The 26155-nt window shown below is 36.1% G+C and overlaps 1 protein-coding gene across 2 annotated transcripts in view; it reads left to right on the top strand.

Annotated features, from left to right (window-relative positions):
* Nucleotides 1-19369, top strand: part of sima (similar) — a 76358-nt gene extending 56989 nt beyond the window's left edge. For both annotated transcript variants that reach the window (XM_068297347.1, XM_068297346.1), the window contains exons 9-12: nucleotides 5579-6141; nucleotides 6207-6966; nucleotides 8047-8810; nucleotides 18122-19369. In XM_068297347.1, coding sequence (XP_068153448.1) covers nucleotides 5579-6141; nucleotides 6207-6966; nucleotides 8047-8810; nucleotides 18122-18778 — 2744 coding nt within the window. In that variant the 3' untranslated portion in view covers nucleotides 18779-19369. The remainder of the gene's footprint in view (nucleotides 1-5578; nucleotides 6142-6206; nucleotides 6967-8046; nucleotides 8811-18121) is intronic.
* The last annotated feature ends 6786 nt before the right edge of the window (nucleotides 19370-26155 follow it).

Here is a 26155-nt window from a genome sequence, read left to right on the forward strand (position 1 = left end):
CCATTCACTTGGGAAACATTTCAAGAAAGATAGAAAATAATTTTGCATATTGCATTCAGTTGAAATTTTTGTAGTTCTATCAATTATTTTTTCATGTGTAGCTCTTATCTGGCCATATCAGATATGGGGATGTCGCTGGGATTTAGATTTTTATTATAGCCTATTTTAGGAAAAAAAAGTTGGCATTTCTTTTTTTATGGTTCAAAATTATGAATGCCAAAAAAAATTGTCGTAAAAATATAAAACGCAAATTCGCTTTAGTACTTTTAGTTTGATCTAGACTTTGCCCTCTTGCCATTTTCGAATAATCAATAATATATAGATTAGTGAGATATACACAGTGACTAAACATTTTAATATATCTATTTAGATATATACATATATAAGTCTGACTATATACATCACAAGTTTGTTTTGCTTAGCCATCAAAATTACCCCAACTTGACTTTTTCCTATAACTGATTATGATTCGACATGGTAAATTTTAGATTCGTCATATTGTGATTACATATTTTGTGGTATAAAACAACATAAACCCGGAAAAACTTACAACATTTCAATTTTTGAAGTGCCATTTGCCGGTGTATTCTAGCAAAGTGCATTTGCAGCAGCGATCAAGGCTAAAGTCAGCTTATATACACAAATACTACATATTCATATATATTATATATATATAGTGACTAGGGTTTGCCTATTTAGAAATTCTAAAAAAAAAAAAAAAGAAACAACAAAAAAAGTGCAACTACAATGTGAAGAGGTTTTATGACGCGCGCAAACTATTTGATGTGATTTGACGCATTGTCGTTACAGCGAGGTTTAATTGGGCAGGCCAGATAGTTAGTCAGTCATTCAGTCAGTCAGTCAAGCAGTTAGTCAGTCGGTCAGTCAGGCATTTAGTCAGTTTGCCTTATCTACAATACAAAAAAAGAAAAAAAAAAAAAAAAAACTGAGGCCGCAATTTGCGCAAATAAAACTGTGTACGTTTATTTATTTCTAAAGACAATCAGAATGAAAATTATTCCGCATGTTCAATTCAAGGCAACGACTTGAAGTTTCTCTCTATTGGAAATTCATTTCTATTCCAGACTGTCTTCGGTTTTGGCCAAGTCTTTGTAAACATTCTGTTTATGTCTTTAATATCGTTTAGTCTATGTGTGGATATACCCTTTCATAGTCTCCGTTTACAGGGTATGGAGAGAAGAAGAAAACCGGATTGCAATTTGTAAACAAAGTTTTTAGCCCTCGCCTGATAAAGGCACAAATACACTTACATGATCAGCTCCATATATGTATGTGTACACTTGGCGTATATAATATGGTACATAACCATTTTGCCGGTTGGCAATTGCACTCGGTTGTTGTTGTTGTTATTTTTTCAATATATGCCCCCTCCTCTTATGTCATAATCATGTCATATTGTTGATATTACGCATTCCCATCGAGATTACATACACTGCAAGAATACATTTCGCTTGAACATTAGAAAGAGAACATAATACAACTATATACCAAATATATTCCATACACATGTCTATATTATGTATGCCCACACAATTTGGTGACAAAAATGAAAGAGAAAGAGAGCAGCAGAAACCAAAAATATGAATATTAACTTGAGCCAATTAATATGTTAAGTGATGGTGCCTGTCGTCCAGAGCAAAAAAAAAGTAAAATTTTGGCGCGTGTGCCAAGGCCTGGCCATGGATCAGGCTTTGCTGCTGCTGCTGCTACTGCGGCTGTCTGGCATGTGTCTCTTTCTCCTGCCAGCACCTACCACCACATGCGCCCCATGCCCCCTTCTAAATCATGCCATAACATTCCCATTGAAGGGAGATCCAAGTGTATATCCAATGTTTGGCAGCATCAACATCTTCTCTTGGTCTCTTCTCACAAATCGCTTTCAATTTTTGTCTCTGGTTTTTTTTTTTCCTTTCGTTTGTTCTGTTCTTTTTTCTTGCTGTTGACATTTTGGTTCAGTTTTTTCTTTCTTGTGTGGAATCTTTTTTTATTTTTCTCTTTTTCTATATTTATTTTTGTTTCGTGGCACATAAATAAACAGGGAAATACTTTGCTTCAAGAAATCAATTTCATCTCCGTTCCATTATGACCAAAAAAGAAAAACACCCAGCAACAAGTTAACGCATATTACTTATTCATACCTATTAATTGATTATGGTCCTTTTAATTTGAAAGGGTTTTTAAGTATTTTCAAAGTTTTTACATCTCACATTTGATTTCAAGTGGCGCCAAACGAATATAAATCGTGTGTTGATTAGTGTAATGTATCTCTCCAGGTGTAGTTTATTGTTTTATGTTTGCTTTTATTTCTCCTTGGGGTAGTTTTCCTATTGTTTAAATTAAAAAAACAAAAAAAAAATAATAAAAATTCCACTTATTAAATTTAATCAGTTTGTAACACTCAATCGGCTGTCATTACAACGGAAAGAGTGATAACACTCGATTCTCGACGCCCTGGTAAACTAAAGTGGAAGGAAATCCATGTTTAGCCGGCCTTGATAAAGCCCAAAACACACACACACATGCGTACAGAAATGAATTTGGAGGTAGAGGGAACTACTTTACTTCCTCCCCACCCCTTTTCCATGGGCCCACTACATATAATAATTACTTTATGTTGTTATCCCATTTATAATCTATAAAAGAGAGGTAAATATTTGTAATGATAACAACGACGACCATAAATAACAAAAACACGTTTATAGTTACACTACCTCCTCCCCCTCCCCTATCTAGGTGAATGCCTACCATATTCTCTGGCCAATAGCAATTTGTTGTTGGTTCGTTTGGGTTTTTGTTGTTGTTTTTTTCTTTGGTATCGATGGCAAATCGTATGACGCTATAACGCGCAGCCCTATCGTGATTATCACGCACTGTGATCGGGTCAGCAAACTGCCGCCAAACCAAACAACTCGCTCGGACTCTAATCAAAAATGCTGCCTGGATGCTGCCCAGCTGATTGTTCTACATCGTCTTCTAGTCGGTTCAAGTTCAAAACTGATATGAATACGAATACCCTTACTTTTTATTAGTTTTTTTGTTTGTTTGTTGTAAGAGACACTAACAATTTAATGATGTTTTTTTGTTTTCAACTTACATAAAATGCGAGAATCACGCTCCGTTCCCGTTCTACTCCCAATCCTTAGTCGCATCTTCTTAAGTACTTATGTCCGGGGGCACACACTGGCAAACATTTATTATTTTATATATTCCAATTTTGATTTGGAACTACGTCACACACAGACACACACGAAATGAAACGTTTTGGTGTGGTTGTTTGCCTTCAATTGCAGATGATGACATAAATTTATTTAAATTGAGAATACTTAGTCTTGGTCTGCCGGTCGTGTTGTCTTCTCCTCGTCACGCGTTGATCATGAGAATTACTTTTCATATTTAAATCGTTCAACCTGTTTTTTTTTTTCTTTCCCTCCTTTCAAAATCGAAAATTCACCTACTACAATACACACGAGAATATATTCATCTTGTGTGTTTTTTCAAGTGCATTGAATGTGGTTCAAGTGCAGAGATGCCTTTCACATGCTGCGTCACCAGAACATGTTGAGTTTCAGCTTGTTGTTAACTATTAACCTTGCCCCAAAACCCTCACACACAGTAATGCCTACACTGTCCGCTTAGGCCTAGTTTTCTGTTCAGTTTTGTCAGTTTGTTAGCCAGGCGCTAAATGCAATTCATATCGAATGCCTGCCACTGGCCTTGCACTTTAAACACTTAGTAAATATTTCATGAAAAAAGTACTCGAAAGTCCATGTACATAAACCCCCCATGGAACCAACGAGATTTCCCCTAGTACATAAAGGAACTGCATTGTATTATAGTTTGCGCAAAATAAAGACGAAAAGTATAAAAAAGAACAACGACGTCGAGTAGCACTCGAGTGCCATAATTATAAGACTCATTTTGTAGGTGATAGATAGATAGAATGAGAAAGAAAGGTAGAGAGAGAGAGGAGTGTGGAAGGTGGTGAATAGAAAGCCTTTGGTCGTGATGCATTGTTAATTAATTTGTTTGTGTCGAATACATGCACCTACTTACCGTATTTAGTAAGAGTAAATGAGATAGCCTCTATGTATGCACATACTTATCTATATATGGAATTATAAAAACAAAAAACACTGCAAGTTAAAGCTGTGCAAAGCCCTTTAGATTCTTAATTTGCCTTTGATTGCGGCTGTAACTGCAATGCAATCACAATTGAAGTGGAATGAACATAACAAGAGAGAGAGAGGTAAAACTATAACCGATTAATTAAGGTTTGCCAGCAAACAAAATGTTGATTAGATAGGCCACTTTGATAAAGGATTATTTAGTTTAATTGTATAAATTTAAATATAATCATATAATAGAAAAATATCACCTAGAAACAACGGAGAGTTATTAATCAACACTATGGCTTAGTGTTACCCATAATTGTGTTTTATGGGCATTACTTAACACTCAAATTCGACTTGCACTGTTGTCCAACACTTCTGTTTAGTGTTGCCTCTTATCAAATTTGTTTACCTTAATATCTGGCGCCGCATTAGGATCAACTATTTCTGCTTCTGATATCAGTTAAAAGTATTTTTGTTTTCTTAGTTTTATTTGTTCATAGCTGTCACTATAAAGTCTTATTTATGGGATCGTGGTGGCTACTTATGGAACTAAAAATTCGCAATTGTACTGCACCTATGTAAATGCATTTGAATGTCCATTTACTTTGTCACACTTGTGTTGGTTTTTTTTTTTGCCACAGTCGGTTAAGACCGGTTGCCTATTTGCATTTCTATATATTTATATTTGTGAGTAGGTATGTAATAAAGGTGTATGCATATATGCACATATTTAGATTATAGGTAGATAGTTGCAATCGGACCAGTGACGGCTTCTGACGCTCATAACCGCAATCAATAGGAGTCAAGATCTTTGCCTGATAACACCCGATGGGGTTAAGAAAGCAGCTGGTCCAGTAGAAATCATTCACAATTCATTAAATTTAGAACTATTTGGTTTTGCTTTATTTGCACTTATAACTAACTATAACAAATGTACGTCAGAGGAAAAGTTTTCCAAATTGTTGATTAATGAGCCCCTCTCAGCTCAGAGAGAGAGAAGAATTGAGGTACTAATAAAACATCATGATTGTCGCCGAGAAGAGGGAGAGAGAACAAAGTATAGACCAGGGGCATGTATGGTACATAAATCGACAAATTCACAAAAAAACGAAAACAATTTTCAATTAGACTCAATTGAAAGCTGTCAATTAGATGGCAGCCAGGAGAACTAGCTAGCTAGGGGAGAGGTAGGTGACGGAGAGAAGTGTAAACGATGAATGAATGAAATTTTTGGGCCAGCAAAAGTTGTCGATAGTCAAGTTGAAGTCGAAGTCAAGTGTTTGGCTTGTGCAGTTAATTAACATTTTGAAAGAGGCGACGCGAGATACTCGCATTTAGCAATAGAGCACTAAAAGTTTACGAAAAAAAAACACAACACAAAAAAAGAACCACAAGTTTAACATTATGATGTCTGACCGATTCTTGTTTCTGTCTTTGATTTGCAGTGCTTAAAGAGGAACCTGATGATCTGTCACATCATTTGGCCGCAACTGCCTGCATACAGCTGGATGATACACCCTTTGGCGATATGCTAGTTGGTCTTATGGGCACATGTCTGTTGCCCGATGATATCAATTCCCTAGATTCGACAACCTGTTCCACAACGGCAAGTGGTCAACACTATCAGAGCAATAACAACAACACCAGCAGTAGCAACAGTCCCAACAACAACAATAACAACAGTCCCAGTGGCAGTTATACCAGCAATAACAGTCCCCTCAGCCCGCATACAGCAGCTAGAGTAACAGCCGGAGCCAGTAGCGGAAGCAATACAAATAGCAATCCAGGCAGCAGTCCCAACAGCAACAGCCATCACCAGCAACATCAACAACAGCAGCAGCAGCATCACCACCAGCAATCACAGCAGCAACAGCAGCAACCACATCATCACCATCATCACGATAATAGTAATAGCAGCAGCAACATTGATCCCCTGTTTAACTATCGTGAGGAATCGAACGATACAAATTGCTCACAACACTTGCATTCGCCCAGCATAACATCCAAGGTAATTGTTTATATACTTTACAATAAGTAAACATTTATTTATTTATTATTTCTTGTACTTTTCAGAGTCCTGAGGATAGTAGTCTGCCATCGTTGTGCAGTCCCAATTCACTGACTCAGGAAGATGACTTCTCGTTCGTTGATTTCGGCATGCGTGCCCCCTATATACCCATGGGCGATGATATGCCACTGCTCACAGAGACAGATCTCATGTGGTGTCCGCCTGAGGATCTGCAGACAATGGTGCCGAAGGATATCGATACCATGCAACAGCAATTGCAATCAATACAACAACAACAACAACAGCAGCAGCAGCAATATAGTAATAACACTTACCAGCAGCAACAGCAAACGGCAACAACTCTCCAGCAACAGCAGCAGCAGCAGCAACACCAGCATTTTTCCAACTCTTTATGCTCATCGCCGGCATCGACAGTGTCGTCGTTATCACCTTCACCAATGCAGCAGCAGCAACATCATCTGCAACAGCAGCAGCAGCAGCAATCAAATGTGTTTGCCAGCGATACAAGCGAGTTGGCAGCTCTGCTTTGTGGCACAGGCAATGGAACGCTCTCTATTTTGAGCAATGGCAATGGTGCCAACGATGATGACTGTGTGTCTGAGCAACGTTTGCAACAATTGCAACAGGAATTGCAATTGCAAGCACAGCAGCAGCAGCAACATCAACAACAGCAACAACAACAGCAGCAGCAGCAACTGTTAAGCCTTAGCATCGAGTGCAAAAAAGAGAAATATGAGGTGACAATGGCCCCCAGCCTATGTCATTCCATTGAGGATGCATTTGAGAATGACTATAGCAAGGATTGTAAGTATTTCTCTCAGCAGTCAGTGGAAAGTGAAAATATGCAATGACTAGTGACAGACGTGTTGTTGGCATGTAGAGTGGTGTGTGCGTGGCTTTGACGATTTTTGTCCGTTTATCCGTTTTTCCCGCATTTGGAAGAGGCCTAATTTTTATGGCCAATGGGTGACTAAAAATAACCACAAACTTTCCTTTCTTTTATTTATTTTTCATTCTTTTTCTAAACACGCACACACTTGGAACGCCTACATTGTAAAAATAGCTAAAAGAAAACCATAAGCAAAACTTTTCATATGTGCGTGTGTGTGTGTGAGAGTGTGTGTGTATTATATATAATTTTATATATATATATGCACACACTTTGTGTTGAAGATGTCACGTTGAAGCTGCGGGAGAGCTAATTGATGTGGGTCTAGGCGTTTTTTTTGTTTGTTTGTTGGTTCTTTTACTTTGCTCGCTTTTGGTTCCGGGGAGTGTCTAAATAATTAAGCATAATTTTCACACATTGCTCTCTTACCTTTTGACACATGTCAAGTCGAGCGAAAGGGCCTTCGGTTAGGTTACGTTTCCATTGTCTTTGATTGATGCTCGCCCGCGCCTGTCACGAGAATCAGAGCATAGTGGTGTCACTTGGCTCTCTATCTCTACCTTCATTGACAGCAGCTCGTTTTCCAAATCAAAATTCATTTTGAATATTTCACTAATATTCCAATGCCTGCGACTTAAGCTTTGCTGATTTATGCATGTTCAACGGGCAAGAATAATATATATATACCCAAGTATATGTGAATTTATATGAATACTATGTATATGTATTGTATATAGATACATCTACATACATCTTGGCAACACACTGTGAAAATGTTCTTCGCAAACAAAATATTATTGTTTTAAATTAGCATCAATGTCATGGGCAAAAGGAATTATGTTTTTTTTTCGTTGAGAATAAAAAATTGTCAATAAATTATATGACGAAAGCAACAACAGATTAGCTTGCATATTTCCACGAAAAATAATAGAGAGAGCAAAGAGAGATTAAAGTGATTCCTTACTAAACGTTTTTACTCTCTCCTTCTACTTTAGCCACAACACTAGATTGGAGTGAATTGCTGCAGATGCATGTGGCAGATGCCACAACTAGCAGCAGTCCAGCCATCTCACCTTTACCAATGGCAGCCAATAAAGTGGCCACCATACAATTGTTGCAACAGCATCAGCAACAATTGCTACTGCAGCAGCAACAGCAGCAGCAGCAACAACAGCAGCAGCAGAATATCATTCTTAACTCTGTGCCATTGATAACCATACAAAACAATAAGGCAATGTTGCAACAACAAGATCAGTTGCATGAGCTGATAATGCCAACAGGCAAACAGCCAGCCATGAAGCTATTAAATGGAACCACCATTGCTCCAGTGACCACCAAGGCAACCATACGTCTGGTGGAAAGTAAAGCACCCATGCCGACACACGGTCGGACAACAACAATATTGCAGACTGTAATGCCCCAACAACAGCAGCAGCAGCAACAACAAAGTCATGGCAACAAACGTCATTTAAATACACAGACAAGTTCAGGAAATCCCATCGAATCCAAACGTCTAAAGAGCGGCAACGTGAACCTAGAAGTGCAATCCCCACAATTGCTGCAGCAACTTATTGGCAAGGATTCGAGCCAACAGCAAACGCAGGCTTCAAAGAGAACGTCAGGCGATCGTTGGTCAACATCGGCAACATCGGTTGCCACAGCAGCAGCAACGGCAGCGGCAGCAGCCACAACGGAGAGCAAGCAGCAGCAGATGCAAAAGCAACAGCAGCAATCCAACTCGGTGCTTAAGAATTTACTGGTCAGTGGACGTGATATAAGTGCCGGCTACTGCATTGTGCCCATGCGGCCCAAAAAGCAGCTGGCTAAAGTCTAAAAACCCAAGTCTAGAGAGTCTCCTGCCATTTAAACCAAAACCAAAACCCAATCCAACCGAACCCAACCCAGCTACTCCAAAGCTGGGGAAGGGGTTTCAACTATGGACAAAAACCCATCTCTGCAATTTGTCTTTGTAAATGGATCGATTTTATATATAGTAAAAACAAAATGAAATTGAAACGCAAAACGTCAAACAAATTAGAAAAAGGCAACAAAAAAAAAAAAAAAACAAAACTCTTTTGGAGTGTCTTAGCTTTAGTCTTTAGACTAGTTTTTAACGTTATATAGTCTTGGATCTAGTTATAGCGTTTAGTGTAAGTGTGTGCTGCCCCCGATGCAGCTGTGTGCAGACTTTAAATTTATAAAATTTTGTAGACTATTTAAAATAGTAAGCGATATCGGTGTCGGCATTGGCATCGGCAATCGATATGGCAAAAGTTATCTCTAATTTGTAAGTTTTTAGCTTGGCGCGATTTGTTGATTTCGTTTTTAAGTTGACCATAAGCCAATGTTGTTATATTCTGTTGAGCATATTCTGTTGTAAATAATAATCATATAATAATTAAAATATTCAAATTAAACAAACTAAACAACAACAACAAAAATAGGTTCTAGACGTGACTACCAAAAGCATCACAACAAGAAGAATAAAATAATAATAACAATAATAGAAATTGCAATAAAATTGTGAACAAAAAAAACTAAAAATATTCAAATATGACAAAAACAAATTCAGTTTTCTTTTTTCCACTGTGATAGCATTTGCTTTTGTTTCACATTTTATTTCCTCTATTTTGTTTATGATTTATTTCATATTATGGCATCAGGTTTTGAATTAATAAGATATTTTTTTCGTTTTCGTTAAATTGTTAAAGGAATTTGTTAGATGTGTAAGCGATTTGACTGAAGAGAAAGAGAAGCAGCAGGAGAACGAAGTAGGCAGGATAAAGAAAAGACAGCAGGATAAACGCAAAACTAGGAAAATTGTACTCAGAAATGTGTTTTGTGTTTCGAATTCGAAATTGTTTGTTAAACTTTTTTGTTCTTTTCATTTTTATACTCAAATAAAAAACCAAATAAAACGAAACCCAACAAACTATAGTAAACAAAATCTAAATGTAAATTTGCAAAAGATGAAAGTAATAAAACAAAAATTTCAAATTCGAGCGCTGAACGTACAAAATGAGAATACAACAAATTTAATGGCAAACATAGCAGATGAAAATGTAAAAGTTTTAAGATAACTAAGCTAGCTGAAATTCTTGCATATTAAACTAAATAGGAGATAAACATTAAAAGAAAGAAAAAAAAAAAACAAAGTCAAAGCTGGAGTAATCAGCTGCTGTAGTCCCTAAATATAGAATATACATTATAGACATTATACCAACTTATTTAGCAATTAACAAACAAAAGAACAAAACCACATAAAAGCGAGAGACAACAACAATCAATCCTAATGTTCTAAGCTTTTCCTAGGGCAGCAAGCAAAAAAAAAAAAACATCATCCGGTTGGCCATAAAAGGCTTTTGTAACAAATAATTTTTACTCGACTAAGCCCACCCGGATTTTGGATGAGCAGCTTTTAATTTACACATATTTCTATATATTAATTTTTAGTTTTGTTTTTAAAAATACATAAATACAAAGAAAAAAAAATTAGAAAAAAAACGACATTAAGAACAACAAAACCCAATGAAAATGATTACTTTTTATTTCCTTTATTGCTTATATTTGTTTTTTTTTTCTTAACTTTAAAATAACATAAATTCTAATCCCTCCCTTTCTATCGATTTTTCATACAAGTATATGTTGACTGTCATGTACTGACCTACATTCTGTAGGCATGACAGAGACGAGACATGAATGTGGGAGGTCATGGGATGGTGACGAGGGGTCGGTCCTTCCACCATTCATTACACAACAAATTTTTCATTCTGCCAAAGACTTGGAGCCCAAAGTTTAATTAACTTGCGTTCCGTTTTGTGGTTCGTGGCATGTCTGACGCACATTCAGTTTGATTTTCTGATATAAGCAGAAATCATAAATATAAACCCGAAAACAAATAACGAAACAGACCAAAAAAAAGAAAACAAGAACAAAAATTTACACGCAACTCATGTTTCGATACGAAGTTTAAAATAATTCACAATAAACTGCGCCTGAAGGTAGGCAACACACATTTAACTGCCACTGCGAACTATATTGACACTACTCTTTAGTTGGCCCATTGAATCCTCTTTTTGACTCCATCTATCCTATTAGGTTTTTCTCCACCTCATTCTCACTTCTTCTGGACTCCCCCTCATATATCATATTAGCATTCTTTTATTGCCTATTTCTATGCCTAAAGGCAGCGCGTGCCGCATTTGTGTGTTGAGCTTACCAGGCATTCGGTTATACAGTTTGCTACTTTCCCTTTCCCTAGTCATTTCCTTTCGTTTCGTTTCGGTATTGATTTTACACCTCGTCCTTAACAAATACCAAATGCTATCAGTGTCTATCCTTTAATGTAGCTCATACTTTGCTTTCTGAGCCTACAGCTGACGTTTCGCTCAGCTCTCACTCTCACTCTCACTTTCGCTTTCATTTCGTTTAGGCTCAAGGAGCAGAAGCAGGATTTTCTCTCTCACTTTCTCTCTCTCTCTCTGTGTTCTCTAAACATTCTCTTTGCATGTGTTTCTCTCTCTTTGATTTCGTGGGTGGCACGTGTCTCTTCTGTATATGTAACAAGCTTCTGTTTTTATGTGCTACACGAGCGCAGCTCCCAAACTTGACTACGACGTTATTTGTAGGCTCACACAAATAAAGACTCACGCACGCACTCACACACACGATACACCCACACACATACACACAGAGTGCTTTGTTTTTGCGTCATTGTGTAAATATTTGTCTACATTTGCATTTCAAATAGATTTTCTTTTTCTTTTTTTTTTACAAATGTTAAAGATTTGCTGCTTTCTTTTACCCACTTTTTTTTGATTCCCTTTTTTCGGTTTCTTTCATTTCAATTTGCTTGCAAATCCATGGGTGAGGTAAATGAAATACGAAAACAAAATCTAATTAAGATTTAATTGTTGTCTATAAGGACAAAGAAATAACCGCAACTACCTCGCATAATATGCGGAAATCACAAAACAAAATTAAAACAAACTACCTCCAGAAATAAAGATCGTCAATATATCTAAATAAATGAAAAGAAACACTCAACGAAAACCAAATGTGTTCCCAGCAAATCCGTTTACAACAAAACCAACCGCAAGGTGACGCTTAACTAGGAAAATGATATAGTATAGACGTACATATATATATAGAAATCGTACACATCTTAGATAAAAATTGATAAGCAATCCTCAAAGTCCTATTATATAAATAGTATTTAAAGAATAAGTAAGACGACTCGAATGAATGGAATGAATAGAATGATTATAATGGCAAACGACTCTTAAGTAATTAACTAGACAAATACCAAAAAAATACCAGACAATTTAGAGTACTTTTTTCTCTCCTCTCGATAATCATTGAGTCGATCGGTCAGCACTTCGCAGCAGTCGACTCGAAAGTTGAGTGTATATATATATATATGAATATGAATAATTATAGCCCGAAAAGACTGTGAGCCAGAAACTCTCAAAAATTATATACACAAAACAAAAAACAAAAACAAAAATAAGTAAAATAAAATCCTAAATTTAGACAGAATAACACCAGGCAGACTTTTCGCAATGTATTTGGAAAAGTCAAATCCATTAATAGTAAAAACTCTCAAAAATTAATCGATGTGGCTTTAACTAAATTAAATTAATCAACTCATATGCCTAATCTTTCAAAAATGAATATCGATATATAATAACTAATACCTATTACTAAATAGTATAGTATTCAAAATGCAAAAGTCAAATTTCTGTAGCAAATATTTAAAAAAGAAAAAATTAAGAGAACGAAAAACCCAAGAATGAAGATTTAGTTGAAATTTTTTAATGCCGTTATGTATGAGGGTAAGAGTTTTGTCAGTTAGAGGGGGGATGGTCGGGGGAGTTTATCTCAGAGAGAAATACAGAAAGATATAGCTTTATAGCGACGGAGTGCAAACAGTTTTTTATACTGAACATGTGAGGGAATCGAGAACGAGAAACGAACGAGATGACGTACATACAACATGCAACAACAAATGAAAAATATACCACATATACCTCAGTACATGCATAAGTACATATATATACACACACACTCACATCCATGCACACCCACACCCATGTGTGTGTGTGTGTGCGCGTGCTGCCAGTGAGTGTTGTAGAAGCACACTTGCAATTACCAAATATACCTCGTGTATACACATTATATATAAATACCTACATATATATTTAAACTAAAATATATACATACAAAACTTAACTAAAATATACAAGAATAACACAAGAAACGAACGATAAATACAATTTTGATAGTTCAATACACAAATCCCTCTAGAGTAAATGTTGTGCGCAAAGAACCTTTTTTGATCAAACTAAAGTTTACCAACCGAACGACAAACAACCAATGAAGAATACAAAAATTAACTTACAATTGTAACTACAACAAACAAAAAACAACAACCATTTACCTTGTAATGTGCAAAATAATGAAAATGTATGTTTTTCCGCCCCCCTTATTTCCCTGTCCTTCCTACTACCTCGAAATCTTGTTGTATGTGTCTCGCATTTAACTAAAAATATACAAATAAAAGGAAATCATAGCTCTTAATGAAATGCTAAATACTAGAGTAAACTAACTAAATGTTGTGTGTCACTTTTCTATAGCATACTTATGAGCGTCAGCCTAATAAATATATACCTCAAAATGAACAAATTGCTTCAGTCGAGTCAAAAAAAAAACAATTTGAAAAATCAACTAAAGTAAATTTTTTTAGTATATATTAGCTATAATTTTATGGCTAGCAAATATGAACTACACACCTACACACACACACCAACACACACAACACGCATATAAAGTGAACATATCCCTTACTCGATATAGAGCCAACTCATCATAATTCAAGCTGAAAAAGTTAAGTCAAGGTGACAAGCATTTTAGGAGAATTTCATTCTTTCTTTTCCTGTTTGGTTTTTTGTATTTTCGAACTGGCGTCTGGCTGTCTGATGATGATTTTGATTAATGCTTCCAGTGTTTTGAAAGTCATCTCTTCTGTGTCTAGAGTTTGGCTCAAGACTTTTGAAGTTCATTTGAAATGCCGTTTCCTTGTTGCTCATCATATCGACTTGATTAATTGCAGCAAATTATATAAATTCGGTTATACATATATATTTGGCAACAGGTTGCCATGATTTAAGTTTCGTTTTTGGCAAGTTAAAAGCCGAGTGAATGAAAATAGTAACCTTAACCTCTCAACAATTGGCTCTTGACTCTACAGACTCATTTGTCATTTGTTTGTGGTGCCCATAGGGTGAAATTCTCGGAATTAAACAAATGTCTAGTCATTTTCATGGGGCATTACTTATGCCTGGTTGTCATGCCCGCAAATCTTTTAGTTAATTTGCAACAATTATGTATATTCACACCAGACAGCTGTAGATTTTGACTGGGACAATAAAACCATAAACACAAACAAACCACAACAACAACACAAATACCAAAACAAACAAAGTAAAACTAACAGAAAATACCTCCAACTAAGTCAAATTTTTTGTTGTAACACAAATGAATGAAAATTTAGCATAAATTTTTAAGCAAAATACATGAAAATTAGCCTTGATATCGATTTAAAACTAGATGATGGGGCAAGTAAAACAAACATTTTAGTCTGTAAATGCCGCAAAGTATGCAATATTATACAAAACATATACATATATAGAGAGATAGTTCTATATACAAGCAACAACAACTAATGCAAAAATATATTATAGAGAGAGACATATAATATACCATACAATATGCAATATATATGATATGATATCGATATATGATAAACTATAAATGTGGATTATAAAAACAAAAAGTATTTTAATAAAACTTTTAATAAATATTTTAGTAAATCAAAATAGAAAAGATATTAAAAACTATCCAACTAACAAGCTCCCAAAACTCATTCCAACCCAATTGACCCTATTGTGTTTTCTATTTCTTGTGGGCATTGTGACTATATAATCGGGTCTCGTTTAACATATTCTTCCCCCTCTCGGTCTCTCTATAACTGTCTGTCCATCTGGAAGCGAAATAGATTTATGTGCATATTTGTTTCTATTGATGTTTTGGCCTCTTCTCTATGCGTTGAATTGATTAATCCACTACAAGTGGACGATGGTGGGAGGATGGATGGATGGATGAGGGGATGCTGGAGTGGGGCAACTTTTACTTGTTTCATCTTGTCGGGCAATTTATTAAAATCTTTTTTGATTGGCATAAGTAATGATGTTGATGTTTCTTTATCTTTTTCTACGGCAAAATCAAGTTGTTCAACTAGGAAAATTGATGAAAACTTTTGGGAATTGTTTCTGACAAAACATATTTCGGCTCAATACTCAATTGAAGTCTCGCACGAGTGGCAGACACTCATCCAAATGTATGTTTGTTAGCCACGTTGACAATTACCCATACATACAGAGGAATATAAAATAATATCACGTATACGCCTCGTTATTGATTTCACTTTATGAAAATTTGAGTGCACAGGCCCAAGGCTTCAATCCTTTTTGTATGCTGAAGGAAAAAGAAGAATCAAAACCTGATCCCGCCCTTACGCAAAGTCAATTTCAATTGAAATGTTGCCTTTGCTGTCCCCGGAGTCTGCTTACGTAACGCAATTGAGGCTACAAAATGAAAACTTAAACTGTAACTGAAATGGGCCAACCACTGTGTGAGTGTGTGTGTGGGCCAAATTGAAAGGCCTTGATTGTTGGTTGTTTGCTGGGTGGTTGTGTGGGTGGGTGTGTGTGCGTATGTCTGTGTGCTGTGACAGCACAATGCTAAGCCAAATATAAAGTAAAAGTGAGCAAGAAAGAAAGAATAAGCAAAGTTTGCCTTTAATTACTTTTGTTTCTTTCGACTTTTAGTCCACATGGGCGTGGTTGGTTTTCGTCTTTCACTTAAAGTGCCAAATAACTTCTGCTTGCCTGCGACTTTAGGCCTTCCAAACACTGCCTTTGATGGTGTTGGGTATAATAAAAAATATCCAATTAAATGCCTTTAAACAGCTCAGCAAAACGTAAAAAAATGAACCCGGAAGCAAAATTTTTAGAATCGCAAACATTTTATACCCTTTGTACGCTCCAATAAGGACTGTAAAGTAAATTGATTGATGAGATTGGACAATAGATAATGCAAAAGTTCATAATAGTTAAGTCTAGGAGTCATTTCAACATGGTAAGAAGAACATCTTGTTAATTCAGACAGATTATGCTCTGGATTGTATAAAATTCCCTATATAGATGGTAGAGAAATGCTTCTTGGTTCATCATTTCATGATACCCGTTGGCAATCGTTAAAAGGGAAGCTCAGGAAATTCGTATTCCCTTGCAATACGGAAGTCCTTTTAAGTATATTCGTTTATTTGCTACATGCTTATTTATGCCAATTATTTGGCTGTCCATCAAAATGGGAATAGATACACGAAGTGTGCTCCTATTGTGAGCAGTCGGTTCATTTTTCCCTTCTTCTGGTTGGCAGCAGCAATTGTGCCGCTTAATAATTTATTATAGATATTTGTGGGGCCAATGTTAGTAAGTTAGTTGAATGGTGGCCTGTGCCGCTTCAGCCAAACAATATATCAAACGAAATAAAACCTATTACAAGACATTTTTGTATTTCTTTTGGGCATTGTTGGCATCGTCTGTGGCATTCGGTTTTTAGCTATATAAATGTCCTGCGGGATATTGCGCGTGCGAACTGAATTTTTCACAATTTCGCTAAGCACACGCCCTGTTAGATTCAAGGACAAAAGCTGTAGAATGGGAATTCCATTCAAGGGTTTCAATTCGAGTAAATGGTGTCAAACTTTCTTCAGATATCAATTAAGGGTTTAATGTTTTTTTTTTTTGTTAATTTTTGATCATTTTTGATTGCCGCCCCTCCTTTGTGTTTGACTACGCTCCTGCTTTTAGCAGTCACTATCAGATAAGAAATTGCTGTTAATGTGTCACCAGCTTCTGTGAGTCCTTTTTGCTGCCTTATCTTCAACTACTTAAATTGTTCTATTGCTCCATTAACTTAAAGACAGACTTTCCCTTTCCATGTTGGGCAAGTCATTTGGCAATCGATCAACTTACAGCACTTTCGCTTTTCACTCCCCAGCAGCAATTTGATGTACAAGAGCAATTAGCGCTCGCTGCAATCGAAGACAACAAACAATTTGAAAGCATTGCAAATAAAGGCTCTCAGTCTGAGGCTAGAGTTCAATAGCCTGCATGTGAACCTTATGATGATGATGATGGGCAATATGAGAACCCAACCATTTGGTAGTTCTGCCAATGGGTATGAGCGTCTGTCCAGTTGGTTTCGCATCAACGTGGAGGCAAAAGTTATTGAAAATTGCAGGCGACAGACAGATATTGATATTTATGTATATGAAACCATTTCCTGTATAGCAGACGAAACGCACTCGTGTATGCCTTAGCCTTTGTGTGTCAATCCTGCATTCAACTTATTAATATTTCTCCCTGTCAGATTCTATTTCAAGACGGAACAAGAGCCAACCACAATTCCGTTAGGCAGTTGGCCAAAAGGTGGTGGGAGTAGGCCATCATTAAAATATGATTTATTGCGGCCTCCATTTTGGGCTGGCTGGGTGTCTTCTTGACTGTCAAGTACTTCTTCCCCTTCTCGTTCTCTCTGGGGGGTATTGCGGTGGCTTGAGCTTCCGTTTTTCGCTTGACTTTAGCCAGTTATTTAGGTTCACTTCAAAATCTCATTGAGCTTTATCTTCTAGAGAATTTGCATAGATTGGCATAGATAGATAGACGAAAAGTTGCATACTTTAGAGACTTGGGCTGTAATCTGAATTATTAAGTTATGAATTGCTTGATTTAAGTAAACTTAAGATAATTGTTAAGTATAATTATGCTAAGTTAATGTAAGCAAAAAATCGATCCATTTACAAATGTTCAAATGAAGTCCATTGGAGTTTTAAATTCAATTCTTGCAGGCCTCTACTTGGTGACTTGACAAACTGATTAATAAATTTTACTAATATTTATTTCTTTTGTTTTTCTCTTTACTATCTACCCCCACAAAATACAGGTGAATGCCGGCGAAAATGTTGTCGAACCGATGCAAATTGATGACGACTCCATGGTCCAGTCGGAGACTCGCGACTTTACCACACCCCTGCAGTGTCACACCACCACGGAGACCGTGTTGCGCAACTATCGCCACAATCCCCTGATTAGTGGTACCAATTTGCAGCTGTCACCTGTATTGAGCGGCTCTGATGCGGGGGGCAGTGTGTGCGACACAGGAGATACTGGCTCGGTTGTCTCTCTGGATGACTCTATGCCGCCGGGACTGACGCCATGCGACTCGGATGCCTCCTTCAGTGACAGTGGCATCGATGAGAACAGTCTGACCGAGAATAGAGGAACAGCAGGTTCACCCCCCAAACAGAAGGTCCTTGAAGCCAGTGAATTGATTGAATCAACTTCATTGCCGCCAACACAAACACCCTCGAATGACGAGGAGACTGTGAAGTCGCAGGAGTCAGTCGAGTCATGCGGCAACATCGCTGGCTCTCATAGCAGAAAGACATCCATCTCGTATTTGTATGGCAGCAACCCGTTGCTATGCGACCAGGACTGGAGGGATCTGTGTAACGATGACTATAATATGAGTGGAGAGGGCTTTGAGTTTAACGATCATCAACTGGATCAGGTGCTGGGCTTGTCAGAGGACATTGCCTAATAGGATGTGGGGGGCCCAAATGACAGAAAAGCAAAACAATAACAAAAAGGTGTATTCCACAGTTTTGCATGCACTAAATTTGTTTTATTTTTAATTTTTTCGATAATTTTTGTGAAAAGCGAGAAAACATTTAAAAGTCTAATTGAAAATCAAAAAAAAAAAAAAAATGAAGAAAGCCAGAAAAGATTATTTTTATAAATTAAAAGCGGCCCACCTACAAGCCCTAAGCATAGCCCCCTATCCCGACCCCCCTTAAATCATATATAATATCAAGCTAACCGATTATATAAACAGGAAAGGTTTTACATTATTTTTGAATAGTTCTTTTTGTAGCCACTTTAACTGCCCAGATCAGAAGAATATCTTTATATGTAAATGTAATTTAGCCTTAATAGTCTTCAACATTAAAAAACAGCAAGAAAAACTTAAAAAAAAAGAAATAAACAAACTGCATAACAATACACATTAAAATTTAAGCAAAACAATAGCCGATACTGTTAAAAGTTTTTGCTAAAAAAAAGGCTCGATGTGACAATATTCGAGCGCGAAAACTGTCCAACAATAAAATTACATCAAAAACTTAAAAAAGAATCCACACACCACAAATAAATGAAAGAAAAAAAAAAAAAAAAGATAAAAAAAAATAATAATTAACAATAATTAGAATAAGTCTGCAACAATTTCAATATTTTCTTGTTCATCAAATATGATGATTTCCGACTTTTTCTGTGTGTTTGTGAAAGTGAATATGAATTTTTCACTACAACTTTTGTGCATTTTCAATTTGTTCAACTGATTTCTGAGTTCTGTCAATCTAAATATTATGTTTAATTTTGATATTTTGTTTTCTTTAAATTAGCAATTCGATCTTATCGAATTGGTATTTAGTTATGTAAGTTATTCACAATACACAAAATATATGAATAATAATAAAAATCGTCTGCTCTATGTAATGTTTTCTCCAATGTTTATCAATTTTCAATAAGTTCAAATGTTATAATAAATAATTAAATCTGAATAAAAAATAAAATTATCATTTTGATAAAAGTTGCATGCAGAATACAACAACAAAACAAAAAGCATTTCATTTTGAAACTCTCAGATAAGTAAGTAATATAGAAGTATAATATTATCAATTGGAAAGTTGCCTTAGCCCTGGTTAATGTAAGTTTGCCTCCCTGATTTAACGTAGTGAATAACGTATCTAATCAGCTGAACAGCTGCACGGTGGCGCCTCACCATGAAAGCTTTAAAAGCTCCAATGGAAAGTGCGATACCATAGACATAGCAAGGTATATCAATTCATTGAAATATAAAACAGAAGTTTATGTAAACTTTTGAATGGGGGATTGTTGTTGATTCCGTTTATCACTGATTACCTTATAGTGGGTACCGAATCGATCAATCCGTACCGGAAAGGCCCTATATTTCACAGTACCGATAAGAAATTTCTTGTTATTTTTGCCTTGAGTGAAATTCGAAGTCAAAGCAGTTTACATTTTAATGTTTGTTGAAATTAATCTCAAGTCCTTAATTTAAAAACTACTACTAGATTGGTTAAGAATTAGAGCCCCTGAACCGACTTAATAACCCCAAACTCTAAAGGACTTCACTCGAAGATAGTCCTCGTGTTCCCTGTAGGTAGTCAAAATCACACTCAACCGCTGACATTCAGGCATCGAACCAAGTAGACTTACTAGCTATACTGACCGCAAATAAGAATTGGATGATAGTAACCCAATTTTTTACATTTTTTATTTATTATATTGTCACACAGCAAAAGAAAAACAAAGACTTTCTGTAAGATGGTCTTAAGATCTGCGATCAAATACGTCTAGCATTAGTTCAAAGCCACCAATTCCTTTTTCATTCCTTTTAAATTCGAAACGAAATTTTAAGAGGCCCCGCCTCAGATATGCCACCCATTTATCAGTATCAGGCTTCCATTTGTTGAACCAATATTCACCTTTGAGTAGGGGGCAATATTCATCGGCAGTTTTCGGAAAGTTTGAAGTGACATTATCAGTAGGTACATATTTCAGGAAATACCCCTCGCCAAGCTCACAGGTGGTAATGTTTCTTACTTCATAGATCATTGGAACCCATACGCCAACTTCTTGTTTAAACACTTTACAAAAGATTTTCAAATCTTCGGTGGCATCCACTACAAAAAAAGTCGATCCGTTTAATACTCGTTCACGACCGATTATTTTAAGCCCTCGAAAGTCCACCAAAGTTTCGTCTTCGCCTTCAAATCCAGCAATGGATTCGAATCTAACGTCATAGTTATTTCTACTGAAACACTGAAAGGACATTCGATCAGTTCACAAACACAATTTCAAGAGTTGCCTCTTACCAGCGTGATCATCATCCCAAAAAGAAGCAGGCCCAACAAATTGAAGCACATTTCGAACACAATTCCAAAAATTCAGTTTGCTGAGTTGGCTTTTTATATTAGTGTGTCTCGCATGTTAGATGTCAATTGAACTGATTGTGTTATCCCTATAGTTTCATTTATCTCTTTAATTGTGTGCCAAATAACTATATAATACATCGTATCTGTTCGAATCGAGGTGGCAGTTAACTGAATGTTTAATTGTTATCATGATTGCATTCCCACCTTACAGAATCATCATTTCGGTTCTCTAAAAAATGAAATGACACCAGAATACTCCTCAGTATTTTAGAACCGGATTCGTTTCTAATGGTTAATATTGAAAGTTTAAAGCAAATATAAGCAATTTCAGTTTATTTTCATTCCCAACTTTATTAAATAAAAGAACATCGTCAACTGTCCAAGTACTTTTCATAAAATCTTAATTTATGTTTATTCCTTTTCCTTCCTTCGAATACCCCAAGCGAAATGTTATGAGGCCACGTTTTATATATGACACCCATTATCGAGTGTACAAACAAATGTTAATACTAAAGCTATCTATGAACTAACTACGAAAGGATAGAGGTTTTAAGAAAGTTTATAGAAGACTCTGACTAGATTACGAGAAATAGAAGGTTGTAATCCGAGCAGAAGACCCTAAAAGGTTCATAATGTCAAATGATCGTCAAATTCTTTTGGCCATCTTTTAATGAAACCGAGAGCACCCATGGCCTTTGCGTCCATGTTAAAGTTAATTTATAGTCCATGAGCACTCCAAAATCATTCATACTATTTAGACGCTTTAAGGGAGCTGACCAGTTGAGGTAACTAAATTCATCAATACATCAAAATCTTCAAGGTGCCATTTAATTTTGCTTGCCCTTTGCAAAGGGCTCCTTCTGTGCAAGAGTATAAAAAAAGAGGATAATCAAATGGAAGATCGTTTTGGACACAATTCGAGTAAAATAATTTGATGAGCTGGACTTTATATGTGTGTATATGTATATCCATCGATGACGTAATTACACAATAACTAAAATGTTATACAAGCAATGCGATTATCATTATATAAACTAGGGTGTGCATTGACATGGGCACAAATTGTAGAAAATGAGTAAAAATGGTTACCACTGCTCGACAAGGCCGACGAAAACGGCGAAAACGTCATAAATTCGTGGCCACCATTGTATATGCTTTGAACAATTGTCTGTGCTGAATAAGATGGACAACGACTGACCTATAAGGTTGCAGTTTTATTCCAATCTCTTCTGACCGTTGATTTAGATTCACCCTGCAGTTCCAAAGACTAGACCACAAGGTATCTATTCGGTTAAAATCTATTTTTTATTCCGAAGAGGAAGAGGACAAATCACTGGAGAAATCGCCATACGGCCATGGCCATACCGAAAAAGGTCTATAACAATTAAACAGAATATTCATCAATTGTATGAATCAACCAAAATCTGTAACATTCCCAATGACTTTTCGTAGTTTGATTCGTTAGCCAAAGTTATATTATTTAAGAATTTAGGCCAATGTGGTCTGAGAAGTGTGATAGGTAAAGAAATGATTAAGAGTTTTAATTTTGTCGATTAAATACGTCTAGTACAGCTTCAAAACCACCGATTCCTTTGCCATTCTTCGTATACTCCAGACGAAATTTTGTAAGGCCACGCTTCATATATGACACCCATTTATCAGTATTCGGGATCCATTTCTTGAACCAATATTCACCTTTGGGTAGAGGGCAATAGCCAGCGGCAGTTTTCGGGAAGTTCGTAGCTACATTTTCGGGATCGACATATGTCAAAAAATATTCTTTGCCAAAGTCTGAGGCAGGCATGCCTCTAATCTCGTAGATCATTGGAATCCATACGCCAACTTCCAGTGTAAACACTTTACAAGAGATTTTTAACCCGTTGTTCAAATCAACCGCAGAAAACGCCGATCCGTTCAAAGCTCGTTCCCTTCCGAGTACTTTTAACCCTCGAAAGTCCACCAAAGTCTCGTCTTCGCCTTCGAATCCAACAAAAGATTCCAATCTAATGTCATAGTTATTTCTACCAAGGCACTGAAAGGACATTCCATCATTTTATAAACACCATTGCATGAGTTGGCTCTTACCAACGTTATCATCCCAGAAAGAAATAGAACTAAACAAGTGGAACGCATTTCGGACACGACTCGACTATTTTTCGTTTGGTGAGTTGACTTTTATACACTCGGAATTCGCATGTTAACTGCCAATTTAAATGATTATGAATCCATTTGGGCGCATCTTATCTCTATAGGTGACTTCGGCTAACGACCAACGAGAGAGACTGCCAACTGAGAGCCGATTACCCAACGAACACTTGCTTCCGAGCCAGACTACCCAGCAAACAGTGTAGTATGGTGCGTTGCCAGCTATCTGGTATCTCTATCTCTTACATACATATATATTTATATACATAGATATAGTCGAAAAAAAGCTTACTTGGTGGTTTTACTTGAAGTATTTTTATATTATTTATAATAAAAATAGAGAAATTAATTATAAAATGAAGGTTAAGTCAGTATGAAATTTCGACTATGACCTATGACCTCTTACATCTAGATTTCATTCACTTTTAAAAAGTCCTTTTACAACTTTTGAATAGATTGATCTAAACATAATAAATATGCATTTAATTTATACATAAAATTGTTCACAATTACATGCAATTTCTCTTCAGAATCGAATCCTCCTTTAGGTATTACATTTTTCAGATGAATTCTGACGTATCGTCCGAAAATCGGCTTTTAGACAATGGGATTAGAAGGGGATTTTTCTGAAGTAGACTGTCTTAAGTTTGTGATACATCCAACCATTTGTGCCCAGTAAAGATTGCAAAACTATATCACGATGGGATCTATAGGTCAGACAAGAAGGTTGGTTTTTTATGAGAACACCGCCAAACCAGTTACATGGCAAATGTGCTTAATCTATTTATTAATAAGGAAATCAAAAGGTACACGGCACGAACGATTTTCAATTTATTAAGCCTGAAAAGCGGGATACGTTAAGAAATATTTGTACGAATTCAAAGTGGACTTAAAATGTGCGATCAACTATGTTTCCTACGATTTCCAAACCACCGACACTTTTTTCATCCTTCAAAAATACCAAAGTTAGCTTTATGAGGCCACGCCTCATAAGCGACACCCATTTATCAGTATTGGCCATTCCATTAATGATCCAATATTCACCTTTAGATAGAGGGCAATAATCCGATGAATTGTGCGGTAAGTTGGTCATTGCATATTCAGGATCAGCATATTGTAAGAGAAAATCTTTAGAAAATTTACAAAACGGCATTCTAGTTATCGCGTAAGGCGACTGAACCCATTCAACATTCACAAATGTGGATAATTTAGCAGAGATTAAAAAATCATTTGCCATATCACTAGCAATAGAAAGGGAACCGTTTAAAAATCGTTCACGACCAATTAGTTTCAGCCCTCGAAGGTCTACCAAAGTTTCCTCATCGCCTGCAGTTCCCACGAAAGATTCCATTCTAATGTCGTAGTTATTTTTTCCGAGGCACTGAAATGATTTTTCCTTAGTTTAAGGATCGTATATTGTGATTTGACTCTCACCAGAACAGTCATCCCGAAGAGAAACAGGACCAAGAAATTGAAACACATTTTCACACGATTTGATTAATAGAGTTGAATGAGGTGATTTTTATAAACTCTGAATTCGCATGTTAACTGCCAATTGAACTGATTATGCTTGCCAAATAATTGCATCCGATTGGTAATTGTGGGTTGTCACTCTGCAACTACTTTAGGGCGTAACGAGTCATTATTTATATTCCTAATCGAATTAACTAGCCTTGGAGACAAGTGATCTCAATAACAGGAATGTCACACCCGAGAAGTCAAATCTTTAAAAACCTCTGCCCATCTCTCCATTCTTACAAATCCCACTCCGAAAAATATGTCCCCAATTAACCAATTCCTTAAATTCAGAACTCTAATGAATTATAATTAACCATGTAACCAGATGCCATATCGCTCACTCTCCCAACTCTCAAATCCCTCCTTATGGACCGCGTAGTAAAATACGTTCGAGTAAAATTTGGTAGAAGGAAAGGTTGGTAGAAATTAATAGGATTAATGAGTGTCCTATATTTAATTTTAATATGACTAGAATAATGGAGTTTTGAAGGAGGCGTGGTTAAAATTAAGATATTCAGAATCTGCCTGCCCATACTAAACAAGTGTACATACCAAATTTGGTGACTATAACTTTATTAGTTTTCGAGAAACTTTTATACCCTTGCAAGTTCTGTTTTTGTTTATCTTGCCTTACATATTGTATTGTTATTGTTTGTTATACCCTTACAAAAGGTATTATAAAATTGGTCAGATGTTTGTGACGCACAGAAGAAGAAGTTATAAAGTATGAAAATCATCAGGATCAGACCACTATATCTTATAAAATAAAATAAAATTTACTAATATGATAGATTTTTATATTAAAAAGTAACGAAGTTACTTCTTATTCATATGATTATAATTAAATTTGGTACAGACATTAATATATTTACAAAACTGGCAAATATTAATTTTTATGACAATAGTTTGGAAAACAACGTAGTTATTTAGGATAATCTCTGTTCATTACTTTGCCATCTGAATGGTAGTTATATGATATAATGGTTGGTTTCGAGATATACCAAAAGGCTCCATGCAAAATTTCAACTCTGTAGCTCTTACGGTCTAAGAAGAGTTTCCGTTGACCCGTCTGGGTCTGGACATTGCTTCATTATTTTCTATTAGATGACTATATCATTTAGCTCACATAGTACAAACCCATCCGTCGAAGTCACGGACAGTCACATTTTTTGAATATAAACAAACAAACAAACAACAGCCGCATTACTCAGCCTAAGATTGAAGGTTGTTCTTTGACATAAATCCTTTTTTCTAATTGAGGGGAAGTTTAATAAAAAGAACTTGCAAGTGTATGCAAA

The sequence above is a fragment of the Drosophila tropicalis genome, unplaced genomic scaffold (genome assembly GCF_018151085.1).
Source record: "Drosophila tropicalis isolate 14030-0801.00 unplaced genomic scaffold, ASM1815108v1 contig_859, whole genome shotgun sequence".
In the NCBI taxonomy this organism is placed as follows: domain Eukaryota; kingdom Metazoa; phylum Arthropoda; class Insecta; order Diptera; family Drosophilidae; genus Drosophila; species Drosophila tropicalis.